The sequence below is a fragment of the Schistocerca cancellata genome, chromosome 6 (genome assembly GCF_023864275.1).
Source record: "Schistocerca cancellata isolate TAMUIC-IGC-003103 chromosome 6, iqSchCanc2.1, whole genome shotgun sequence".
NCBI lineage: Eukaryota > Metazoa > Arthropoda > Insecta > Orthoptera > Acrididae > Schistocerca > Schistocerca cancellata.
Window position 1 is genome coordinate 31,910,242 of NC_064631.1, and position 13,918 is coordinate 31,924,159.

The 13,918-nt window shown below is 40.5% G+C and overlaps 1 protein-coding gene across 6 annotated transcripts in view; it reads left to right on the plus strand.

The window, feature by feature from the left end:
* LOC126191150 (transcription factor MafB-like) overlaps positions 1–13,505 on the plus strand; it is an 84,441-nt gene extending 70,936 nt beyond the window's left edge. For all 6 annotated transcript variants that reach the window (XM_049931907.1, XM_049931909.1, XM_049931908.1 and 3 more), the window contains exon 5: positions 10,792–13,505. In XM_049931907.1, coding sequence (XP_049787864.1) covers positions 10,792–11,904 — 1,113 coding nt within the window. In that variant the 3' untranslated portion in view covers positions 11,905–13,505. The remainder of the gene's footprint in view (positions 1–10,791) is intronic.
* Positions 13,506–13,918: the final 413 nt, after the last annotated feature.

Consider the following 13,918-nt stretch of genomic DNA (forward strand, 5'->3'; position numbering starts at 1 on the left):
TTTGCTATTATTGTTTTGCTTTTCCAAATTAAAGTGCCAGGCTATAACAGTTTTCAGGAACCCTAATAATTGTTAACCAGTAATATTGCCCTCCAGTGGATGTAACTGGTTAAGAATGGCAATAACGATTTATCTGCTAATTTGTGTGTAATTATGGGTACCGGTACCCTAAATGAGTTAACCAATTAATTACTTAGTATTGCCATACTATTCAAAGGAAACTTACCAAACTAAGTGTTTTATCAGCATCTGCAGACTGTTCTTATATTTTCGGTAAGACTTGACTTCATATGACCATTTTACATAAAACCTGAACAACTGTCTCCTCACATAAAAACATGTAACAGTTGGCACTTGGACAGTGCTGAATAAAACAGCAAGAGAATGCCTCATACTGGAAAAGGTCCACTCAGTCAGCATCACCTAAAGAGAAGGCTGAGCAGCCCACCTACCAAGAGTAGTCGTAAAAGTCTTGTCGACCCAAGAGCAGTTTCCACTGGCAGGCACTTCGAGAAACGTTTTCTGGCTAAATATTATATTTCTAGTGGCATACATCACTATTTTAACCAAATTGCTCTTATCTCAATTATTTCATACTCTAATACTCAAACTTATCTGTTTTTACAGTAATACACTCAAACTTATCTGTTTCGGCACTGAAAATCCGAAATTCATGCAGGGACTGATGGCTTCATTAGGCCTACACACATGTTTCTAACGACACACAAATCAGCATGTTTAAAAATGTGAAATCAACCCAAAAAATTAAATTTGAAGTTTGATGATGTAGACTTTTGAAATTATTTATCTTTTTATTCTAGCTATCACAATAATGAAAAACTCCAAATTAAATATATGTTACTCTTTTCATTTTCGAGTTTTTAACCTTAAAGTGATCAAAAACTGTGGAATTTTTGGCATGCTTTGAAATCTTAAAGAGGCTACATCCCCAAAATTATTTGTGTTACAGACTGAAATTTGTACCACTTTTAGTTTCTTCCAAGGTTTAAAAATGTGTGCTACTTTACGAGATCAACAAAAACGTAGAATTTTCCAAAACCATTGTTTTTAATTTTTAAAATTTTAAAAGTAGATTTTTTTGTTTTGGAAAAAAAAGGTTACTTGTGCACTATCTGTAAAGTGTGTGCTAAATCTCATGATGGTATTCCAGTGGGAACATACTGAAATAAATTTAATTTTACTGAAATTTGCTTTGCTAACTACATCAGAACTTTTGCAGACTGGTTCATAAAACTAAAGTTAAAATGATATTAACAAGTTACTTGTAGTGCAATTTCACAGCGGCTGTGTATAAACTGCAGTAGTTTAAAAGAAAAATGTACTCTGTAAGCTGCTCATTAAGTATTTTTTTATTTTACTTGTGCATACAGAACCATTTAATCCAGTTTACAAGGTGTGTTCAGTGGATGTCAGATCAACTAGTAAAGCCATTTGGTTTATGATTAATGAATTACAACTAACATAACAGAAAATAAATACTACCAATAAATAATAATCAAATGAAACCTTTAAATTTTATTCACAAAATGATTAACTTCAGTAGAGATCAATTCTTGAATCAAAATTACCAAAGCACTGAAAGGGGAAAGGGGAGCAGGTTTCTGCAATGCAACATATGCTGCACTATTCAAGCTTATTTGTAGCAATCTTTCTGAAATAGTAGTAGTGGCATTTCACACAGAATGCAGTAAGATTCAGTACACTCTGAGGATTCCAGCACTTAACTTCACTGGTATGCATTACTAGGTTTGTGTAATGGTGTTTCAAAAAAGTGTTGCTTTTTTTACTCTTAACAGGTAATGTGTTAATATTTTTTAAATTAATGAATTTTACATTTTTATACTTCTTATAGGTTTCGTCTTTTTGTTGCTTGTGATTTATCTTTCTTTGATTGCTTAAGAAAACACACTATGGATAAAAAGTGGTACAAATCTTGTTGCAATCACTTAAAAAGAATTTCACACTGGGCAAGTATATTGGGAATGCAACTTCTTGGATGATCGATTTGAACATGAGTGCTGAAGAAAGAATGAAAATCTGTGCTTCATGTAGAGAGAAATTATCAGTGAAACAGAACCTGAACTACTGATAACTGAAAGCAAAGATTTTATGGAAAGATACAACTGAGTTGTAGCACATCTGAAGAACCTGAGTTTGTGACTGAAAAAGGCTTGCATTTGTTGAACATCTCTTTGCCTTCAATACATGCGAGGGTCACTCCAAAAGAAATGCACACAATTTTTTTTTATCCATCTTTTATTCTACATGTTTGAAAGTTTTACAGTGTGTAGATACATCCTTTAGGGACAATATTGTCATTTCTCCGCATAATTTCCATCCCTCTCAACTGCCTTACGCCACCTTGGAACTAGCGCCTGTGTACCCGCACGGTAAAATTCTGGACCAACCTGTTGGAGCCACTGTTTGGCAGCGTGCACAAGGGAGTCATCATCTTCAAACCTTGTTCCACGAAGAGTGTCTTTCAGTTTCCCAAAGAGATGATAGTCACATGGAGCCAGGTCAGGACTGTAAAGCGGGTGTTTCAGTGTTGTATATCCAAGTTTTGTGATCGCTTCCATGGTTTTTTTGACTGACATGTGGCTGTGCATTGTCGTGCAACAGCAAAACGTCCTGCTTTTGCCAATGTGGTCGAACACGACTCAGTCGAGCTTGAAGTTTCTTCAGTGTCGTCACATATGCATCAGAATCTATGGTGGTTCCACTTGGCATGATGTCCATAAGCAAGAGTCCTTCGGAATCGAAAAACACCCTAACCATAACTGTTCCAGCAGAAGGTGTGGTTTTGAATTTTTTTTTAATTTTTTTTATTTATTTATTTTTTTTTTTTTTTTTCCTCCCCTTGGGTGAATTTGCATGATGCCACTCCATTGATTGCCTCTACGTCTCTGGTGAAAAATGATGGAGCCATGTTTCATCACCTGTCACAATTCTTCCAAGAAATTCATCTTTACCATTCTCATACCGTTCCAAAAGTTCGCTGCATACCGTTTTTCTTGTTTCTTTGTGAGCCACTGTCAACATCCTGGGAGCCCAGCTGGCACAAACCTTTTTTAACGCCAACACTTTCTGTATTCTGCATACACTTCATTCTCCTACCCCAACATAGCGTGACAATTTATTCACTGTGATGCATCTGTCAGCAGTCACCAATTCGTTAACTCTCTGCACATTGTCTGGAGTGTGTGCAGGACGAGGCCTGCCACTGCGAGGACAATCCTCAATATTGCCGTGCCCACTTTCATCATGTAGCCTGCTTGCCCACCAACTAACTGTATTGCGATCGACAGCAGCATCTCCATACACCTTTTTCAACCTCTTGTGGATGTTTCTGACTGTCTCGTTTTCACAGCACAGGAATTCTATGACAGTACGTTGCTTCTGACAAATGTCAAGTGTAGCAGCCATCTTGAAGACATGCTGTGACGGTACCACTCATGGGAACAGGTTGAACTAAGTTTGAAAACAAGCAGGAAGGATGTATCTACACAATGTAAAACTTTCACACATGCAGAATGAAAACTGTATTTTTACAAAAATAGTGTGCATCTCTTTTGGAGTGACTGTCGTATATCCCCAGTAATAAAGGAATGAATCAGCTCAAAGAAATGTTGCAAAATAAAGCCGACAAAATTACATTGAAATTAAGTGAAACATTCTTTCAGAGAGAAAGGGGTGATAATCAAAAAATATGTGGCCCTGTAATGATACACAAGCACAAATGATTGACCAGTTTAAAGACAAGTTTTACATTTCTAGTAAAAGTGAAAAAATTTTGGTTTTAACTCCCTTAACCAAAGTTGCCTGTGCACTTATACAGAAAGAGTTTGGAGTAAGCAACTACAAGGTAAGGGGGAAAAATAGTGGAAGTAAACTACGACTGACCTTAAACCTTGACAGTCCTTGTCTGCTAAAACAGTTCTGTTAGTTAGTTATTGCAATAATAATATTAGCAGGTGAATGCCTGACAAACATTATTACATTTCTATGAGCAAAGATAGTGACGGCAACCCAATGATTGTTCAAAACACATCAATTTTAGGAAACCTAGAAGAAGTGTACAAACTTTTCAAATCAAATTGTATTCTCAAAATTTGCTGTATTAAGGCCAGAAATTGTATTATAACTAGAGCTAGTGGGACTCGCATTGTTTCCATTTATACAGCTCATCAAAATGTGAAAGTAATACAGGAACTACAGGATAGTAATGAATAATAATATTGTTAGAACTTATATGTATAGTATGTATTGCAAAAATGTTACACCACAAAATTTTGCACAATGTATAAAATGAAAGCTCAGTTCAGGCTTCACTTACTTTTGTTAAATATGTTTTTCTTTCTAGGGATGGCATCCTTCAAAATGCTTTGATTTTTCTTTCTAGTGAAATTGTTAATAAAAACATTTGTAGAAATCCATGTTACTTTTTTGCAAGTATCTTGAGCACTGCGACTTCCATATTCTTTCCCAAGGTAGGTTGTTCATTAAAACTGAATTCCAAGCCAGATTTAAAACCAGTTCTCTTTGGTTCGGTACTTTAAAAAAAACTCAGTTTCAAATTTATCATGCAGTTACGTAACTGTCAGGCAAATAGTGACAACCACACTGATAACTTGAGAGCAAGGAATGAGTAGTTTGCCTCTATTCACATTCTGTATTAGGAAATACATTTTTTGTTCATCTAAAATGTCATCTAACTCTAGAAATCTTTACAAAACTCCATTTTGTATGTTTCAAAACTAAATAGCTATGTATGATACAACAGGCAAATCTTCATTGCAATTTTCACTAATTTCTGATGGATTAACTACTATTCTGTCATACAGGCAAGGAATCTCGATGTCTGTATTTGCTACCTCTCAATGTCTGTATTTGCTACCTCAAAGAAAATGTCCTGTATAGATTGTATGCTGATCTTGCCAAAAATAGTTGATTTTAAATTTAGCCTAATTACAGACAGCAAGCAAAGCTTCTTTTCTACCTCGTATACCTGCCTGACGCTGACATTGTACTGACCTCTACGTAATTGCCTATACATTCCAAATCTCTCTTCAAGTACGTCAATCTGAAACTTTGCAGGCAAAAAGTAAGAAAACTGCAACTCATGAAGACAATATTCAGACAGTAAAAGCCTGTGTTGCTTACATTAATGCTGAACATGTTTCTTCTGTTAGTGAGCCCTCAGGATATTGAATGTTTATTTTTTCTCATCTTCTTAGTCATTCTAACATTCTGTTAAAATACACATACTTGGGGTCAGCTACTGTACATTGTTTTAAAGGGCACGTGGAAACCTGTGACCCATAACTGGTATTTTTACATTAGCTATTTCCCATCAACAAGGCAATGTAATTGCTGTTTCTACACAGTGAAGTATGGATTGTTAGGAACCAGAGTTTGAAGGGCATTAGTTGTGCCATACTGAAAAGTTAGAGCTACTGTAGCATTTTGTTTTTCAAAGTTAATCTGCTATGGCAAGAACAAACACGATTTATGGAATATAGTACTTTATAGAGCAACACGAAAGGTACAGATTGAACGTAGTAGTGAACACGTTGACGCACTGATCTCACAAGGCATTAAGATTACGAGTTACAGAAAACACCAGTGACGGCGTTGATGTCGATTTCGTCACCCCGTGTGCGCAGCAGCTGCAGCATATGGCAATCAGACACAGGCTAGGAGGTGTAGAAGAGATGAGGGGGCAGTTGCTGCATATTCCTCCCACTCGTGAGAGGCTGTATGGCAGGACTGGGGATGACATCTCCATAGCGAAGACCTTCTTTGTCAAGGTATCAGTTGGCACCAGATGAATCAGTGGGGCGTCAGAGATGACAGCTGCACAGGACCCAGCAACGGAGGTGGTAGCAGGGGCTGCGGCATCAGGGGCAGTGGAGGGTGTACTGGCTATGGAAGTCAAGAAGTGGGGACAGAGGCAGGTACCCCAGACAGTGATCTGCCAGGCAGTGTGGCGCGAACTGGGCCTTCTGACACAGGACATTGGTGAGAGTGGGACCAGGGGAAGCTGTGTGGGCGCTCCGGAGTCGGCCCCACTGTGCAGTGCTGCAGGTTGTCACAAGGACATCCACCCATCAGGATTGTGGACGACACACAGGTGACAGCCCTGGTGACGCTCAATGATGGTAGGAACCCAGTTACGCCAGCGGCCAAAACCACGAGTCCAAACAGGTGCACCAGATGGAACCATCACAAGAGTCAGTGATGCCAAATGCAGCAGATAATGGAGGATCTGTAGTTGGTCCTTCCTCCCCCCCCCCCTTTTCCCCCCTCCCCTCCTCCCCCGTCCCGTCCCAGAGGTGAAACTATACAAACTAAAAAAAAAAAACATCTAAAGCAGCTTCAGGGGACATGGCAGATACGTACTTTCAGTGTTTTAAACATATAAACCATGCTTTTGGCCTCACCATTAGATTGAACATGAAACAGGGGAGCTGAGAGATGGAGAACACCACTAGTCTGACATAAAGATGCAAAAACTCGAGAAACAAACAGGAAGCCTATAGAAGTCCCTCAATTGCAAAAATCTTAGACAAGGTCGAAACAGTTTTTGTCATGGACATGGATGAGCAAATCGCCACATGGGGAAACTTAGAATAGGTGTCCATTACAATGATCCGATACTGATTCAGGAAGGGCCCAGCAAAATCGACATGTAGACATTCTCACGGGTGCTGCGGCATTGGCCAGGGGAAAAACAAAGCCCACATGCACGAATAACTGGCATAATGTCCTCATTTATGCCCAGCCAATACACATGCTGATGGGCCAAAGCTTTCGTGCGAGAGGTCTGGCAATGTTCGACAAGGGAATTGGTAATCACACGCCAGGGAGCTGTGTCCTCAGTCACTAACAAAAGAACCCATGAATCACAGAAAGGTGGACAGCAAAATAATTATGCAAGGGATCCGAGATACGGCCCTGGGTTTTTCCAGCCAATTGTGCAGCACAAAAGATAGGATCCAACTAAGTATAGGATCTGTGGTAACAGGTGACGCTATCGTGGCACTAGTAATGAGAAAACCATAGACTGTGTTCTGGTTCTCAAAATCGAAATGGAAACAAAGCAACTCATTCTGCTCGAAAGCTGGATCCAGCCCATCAAAATGCGAGTTAAGTCATCGGCGTTGGTGTGTTGTGATGTCAGCTGGTAATGAATATGTTAATTGTAACGGGAGAGGAAAGAGAGCCCACTGATCCAAATGGTGCACTGACTTGTGTGGCACATCAACCAATGGCCTGTGATCCGTGACTAAATGGTACTTAGAACCATACAAGAAGACATGAAACTTTTTGAGGACAAACACAATCACTAATGCCTCCTTTTCAATCTGAGAATACCACAGCTGAGCTGGAGTTAGTCTTAGGGGCATAAGCAATAGATCTTCACACATGTCTGCATATTTGTGCATCAAGACCATGTTGAGAGGCATCTGTAGCCAACCTGAGATGCTGACCCAGCTGGAAAGTGGCCAGACACAGGGCAGATTGAAGCTTAGATTTAAACAAATTGAATGCTCGGTCACAAGCTGGGTACCAGAAAAAGGCACATTTTTACGCAAAAGCATTTGAAGGGACTGAGCAACAGTGGATGCATCTGGTAAAAACTTACAGTAATACGCAACTTTACCTAGAAATGCATGCAGTTCCTTGACAGAGGTCGGCTGTGGCAAAGCAGCAGTTGCAGTTGCAGCAGCTTGATCCCTGTGTGAGAAACCTCAAAGTCTAGATACACAATTGATGGGTGAAAAAATTGAGATTTGGCAAGATTGCACTTGAGAACCACAGATTGCAAAACAGAAAACAACAATCAGAGATTTCTAAAGTGATCTTCAGTGGAAGAACCTTAAACAACAATATCATCGAGGTAATTGATCCAGCCAGGCACAGAGGCTGTCAACTGTTCTAAAAAGCACAGAAAAATTGCAGGTGCACTCATGACACCAAAGGCAAGTGCTGATATCAATATAGGCTGAAAGATGTATTGACAGTGAGAAAGCGCCTAGTGACCTTGTCCAAGGGGAGCTGGAGGTACCCTTCTGACAAATCAATCTTGGAAAAGTACTGGCCACATCATAATTTTACAAGCAGCTCCCTCAGGCCTGGGGAAAGGGTACATATCTGCCATGGACTGTGATAGATACACACACTGAAGCATCCTCAGAGGTGAATCTTACCTCTCGGCTTCATAACGATGATCTTTGTTGTAGCCCATTCACTTTAAGAAATAGGCCGAATGACACTTGATCGGTGTCAAACAGCCTAATTCAGCCTTGACAAGTCGCATGATGCAACAGGCACCTGGTGCCCCCACCCAAAAAAAAAGGAGGAGAGCAAGTGGACTCCATGGTAATGTGGGCCTAAAAGCCGGTAGCACAACCAACCCCAGGGGAAAACAGAGACGAACTTGATCTGGCACTAAATATACTTCATTGATAATAGAGAAACCAAAAGTGTTTAATGCATTCAACCAACTGTTTCCCACCCCGCACTCCTCCTCTCTATTTCCATTCACACATACAAATTCACCTAACTAGTCACATCTGACAACTCTCCTTCTTCACCCTTATCCATCTACAACCTTCATTACAGTTCTATTTATTTATTTTTTCTTTGACCTCATTGTGTCTTCACACCAGTTCCAGTTGGTTTTCATCTTTCACTGTTGCCCTACTCCCTTAGTAACAAGACTTGTGGTGCTCTAGCAGGCACACTGTGTGATCTTATGGATGAAATGTTGTGGCGATTTGTGTACATAGCAATTTTAACTTTAACTTTTGACGTGCCAACACATCATTCATGTCGTAGGTTGTGCATGTGGAGATTTAATGGAAAGATTTTGTGTGCATCTGGCACAAGATGTTTACAATAGTCTGTGCAAAGGTCTGATGATGGCAACATAAGTTTTACAGAAACCAGTCATCCACAATACAATTTTGTTTTTTGCAATCTTGGCTAAGAAGTTTTTCTTCTCCTAAGACAGTAAATGCAGATCACTCCTTCATACTCAGTATGAGTAAACTAGAACATATTTTATGAGAATGTTGACTGTAAATGCTGTTATATGTTATAATCAATCAGAATAACAACAATCAGAAGCATATTTTTAAGATAGGAAAACAGTCTATTTGAATATCTGGTGTAATGGAGACCCACAGTGAGGCTCCTTTCAAATTTTTTCAAGTACTATTTATGCTGTCTCTCATGAGTATCCAGTATTTTTGTGTCCTTCACAGTGATCACTTAACATCCGATCTCTCTCTCTCTCTCTCTCTCTCTCTCTCTCTCTCTCTCTCGATGCACTGTATATTTTCTTCATCCACTAGTACTCCTATGTTCAGAATTCTGGTACATCTCCTGGCTTCTGCGTGGAGGATAACTTTTGCAGTTATTTTCTCTACCACACTGTGTAGTTCCTGTTTGGATGTCAACCCCTCAGATGTTAGTTCCCGGAGGTTTGAAAATGCTTAATTTATGTTTTAAGGTACTATCCAACTTTTTAAGATGGTAAAAAAAAGAAACTGCTCCTTTGAGTGATGAAATGTATTTACTGAGTTCCACTGCAAGCTCTTGGGCAGATGTCTTCTCAGAGTGGCAATTTCGGTTAACATTCCAAGAGGCCTTTCGACATGTAGAAGCTTTTTTATCTGATTTTTGCAGAAATCTTTCATGCTATCTTTTCCCTGCTGTTAAGGTGTTCCATTCAGAAAAGCATTTTGGATTTTAACCACTTTGGCTTCAGACCATAAATTGCTAAGAAAACTATTTCAAACTACTGGTAACTTAAATTTTTTAAGTTACTTTGATTTCCCCATGTCACAACATCTGGTTGTAAAAGTCTTTCAACAAATTTAATTTTCTGTGTGTCTGTCATATCGGGTACAAAATTATCCCTACAATAGTGAGTGAAGTGTACTAGATGGGATTTCCCATCCCCAGAAAAAGATTCCACTTGTACATGACCCCTTACAACATTACTGTGAAAATGTCTTGAAAAACCAAATTCCTGCAGATTCTTTAATTTGACACAAAAATTTACCCGTTATTGGTTTGTTTAAGATTATATTATTTCTAATTTACTTATATTTTGCATTACAGAGCTACTCCTAAATGCAATTTCATTAAGTACTTCACCTATTTGTCCTTAGGTGCTGCCACTGACACACACTATGTGCATCTCTAAATTTGACTCAACTGTGGAGAGTTCTGATTTTAAATTGTGGTCTTTGTCTCAATAAGACAGTGAACTCATTTGAATTTCTGTTCATTACTGAACTGTACAGAAGAGCATCCTTTTCTTATAGGACCACTGTCAGCTTTTGAACAAGTTTCCACGTCAGCCATCCTGTTCCTTTAATTTCTGCATTTTAGTTGCTAGTGTCAACTTTCTCACAAAGCTCTGCCCTCAATGCAGCATTTGACGATACTATTCCCACTGTAACACCACCAATCTTTTTCAATCATTTTGCTGTTCATCACATTTAATGTGTTTGACTAGCATTCATTATTAGCCTTCAATTGACTGAGAGATGCCATAATCCGAATTAAAACATCAGAAAGGTTCTGATGTTATGAACAGCAGTACTTTGTTCACTTAACACCAAATTCATGTGGCTCACCATTACTCTCAGAGTTGTTTTTATGTCAATGTTAGCACTTGTCTTGGTTTTACACTGAATGTATCATTCATTTTCAAAAGAAAAAATACAAAAAGTACTTATCTTGTGTCCATAGACAGACACACACCTCAAGCAGTTCGAGCTGGACCAGCTGGAGGATGCCACGAAACTCGAAGAGGGTGCGGTTGTCGAGACACCGCCTCCGCAACAGAAGCACCCCCTGCTGTCGATGCTGCTGCTTCAGCCATCACCGACACGTCACCGACCGACGCCACTGGGTGAGGATGCACAATTACTGCACAGCCCAGGCCAGCGGCAAACCAGTGTGCTTCTCGAAGCAGTGCCACTGCGTGATGCAGAACCAGGGTCGGTGGGGCTGCAACACCCGGGCACACCACCCGACACACAGTCAGTGTGCATGTCACCCCCGCACGTCTCGGGCGCTGCCACTGTAGCCTCTGCCACCGTGCTCTCTGATGATGTGGAGTGGTTCCCACAGTCAGCTATGCACTGTCTGGTGCCAGATCAGCTGGACCTGCGACCCAACTGCACAGCGGACAATATGATTGAGCCTGTGCTGGCCTCTGCCAGTGGGGTACTGGGGGCCACGTCTGCCTCCAGGGGCGACTGCTGTGGACTGCCGACTGAGCACGCACCACACAACCAGCACCGTGGCGAGGAGAAAGTGCCAGTGCGGCAGATGTGTGATGGCTCCATCTCACACACAGTACAACAATACCACAACCAGCACCACCACGAGCTGGTGTCGCTGCTGTCGCGGCAGAATCCCTTATCGGATGCATCCTCCTCCAGGGACATCCTCAATGATGAGACATTAATGTCACTGTCAGCGCTTGAGCTCAACAAGAAGCTGCACGGCTACCCACGTGAAGAAGTGGTCAGAATCAAGCAGAAGCGGCGCGCACTCAAGAACCGTAGCTACTCACAGAAATGCCGCAGCAAGTGGCTGCAGCAGCGCCAGGAGCTCAGGGGCACTAACCGCGCTCTCATTGCTGAGCTCAGGTGCCTCAGGGGGGAGCTGCTGCGCATCACACAGCAGCGCGACCTGTACAAACAATACCTCGAACAGCAGATGCACGATACTGTCTCTGCACCACCTCCGTGCCACGACACTGCCTCCGCCACCTCGCCTACCGCTGCCAACTTAGACACGTGTGATGTTAGCGTGAGGTGTGAGCTGCCTGATCCTGAAGTGCCACCACCGTGACAGTACCATCCAACACTCTCTGTTAGCAGTGCAGGACACAGTAAAACATGGACTCTGGAATATGGCACCTATCTCTCTGTAGGCTGCCCTGACATTCCCCCCTTACGGAAGGCATGAGTGGACACAATCAGGTCACCCCTTCATTTCTGTCACTTCCCTGTCTACTACCACACAATTCATGCACCAACCTTTGTAATGCGCCATCTGGTTGGAACTCAAGATCTAGCTCAAAACAACAAGGGATCGTACTGTACCAATGTCGCGATGTACGGTTTTCTGCTGCTCAAAATTGCTTGAGCGAACCATTCGACCTATACAGCAAGAATTAGGTACAGTTTTTGTATTGACAGTTGGTATTATGACTGTGGATCACTATCTGATCACAGAAGATTCCAATAGTAGCCAAGCGTGTGGCAAACACTTGGAGCCTAGCTCATACAGTAGTTGCACTCTTAGACAACGAATTGAGGACAGATCAACCCTTTCATGATTAGCAGCTGCAACGATAATAAACACTGATGAGACAGCTTATTCAAATGCTAGATAATAACAAATAGCATTTTCACTTTATTCAGAATTTGAGGTCATACAGCAATGCTACTACGCCTCAAATAGATACCACCAAAATATCCAAATGACACTGACAGTCACTATCTACCAGCAATGATGAGACTAGCAGAATACAGCGACAACACCTGTTATCTCCATATCGTCCAAAACAAGACACCAAAATTATTTCAATACATTACCTGTTTATATTATGTCAAGCTAAATCGTAAATCCAGCTTGCAATTGTCCTCACAAACAACAACTTCCTTCCAGTGCAGAACAATCTCTCTTTTAATAACTTTTAACGTTCATCTCGGGTATTAAGTGAGTGCAAAGGCTGATTCATATTAAACGTGTATTTAGACAATGTTTATACCGGTATAAAGATAACTGAAGTGATTATTCTATTTCTTTGTGTGTAGTCTATCATTGCTACATAAATAATGATACGTAATGTATTCCACAGATTAACCACCACACCTCTGTGAGTATGATTGTTGACTTTTCATAACAACTTCAGCTAACTTCAGTTCTGATTTGTACTCACTTAGAACTTTTCTTACTTAAATGTAATCTTGTTAGCTTTTATTAGTATCGGACTCTTGTGTAGTTTGCGTATACCAATGCAATTAAGTGATTTTCACTGAAACCAAAGCTTCCTAATACCAACTCGAGATTATGTTCCGCAGGAAGCTAGTAATATCTCTGAAACTTAAATCTTTGCTTTCATCGGAATGCCAGTTTCTACTGATTCACCTTTACGTAATAAAACTGTTTTCAGAAATCGTTCATCATTCAATTTCAAACAAAATAAGTTTCCCTTTGACTTTGAAATTAAATATCCTTCAAACACATCACTTTTAGATTGACACTTAAACTTGCAGTTACAACACAATGAATTACATGCAACAGCCACTAAGGGCACAGCCTCATAAAGATTTCTTTTGACCCAAGAAAAACTTGTCTTTATTTGGGCTAGATATCTCAATACAAGTTCAAATCTCGTAAGTGAATGAGTGACAGCAAAGACTACACACCCTCCACAGAAACGGAAATTCAGGAACAAACAAAAATATAAACTGAAAACCTAGGTGCCACCACCTCTTTTTGCCTTAACCTTAATTAACAATTGATGTAAAACTGAGCCTCTTAAGGTGTTAGCATGACACAACCTGCTGAAGTTCCCTAAATTAAATCAGGCCACTCATCACTTCTACTAACCAAGTTCTTTTTTTATTTAGTTACATGTTGCTTGTTAATGGTTTCTTGCTATTCCCATCACTTACCAACTCAACCTACTGGTGCATTCTCTCATATCTAGATGAAACAATTCGAATATACACAAACCAATTCTAGATCCGCTGTATGATAAGTGGGTTCGAGGCTTTCCCTTCTCAGTACACACCAGTCACTACCAAACCACTCCCAAAAACAGCTAGCAGCCCAATTACCTCTGGACGAGCCG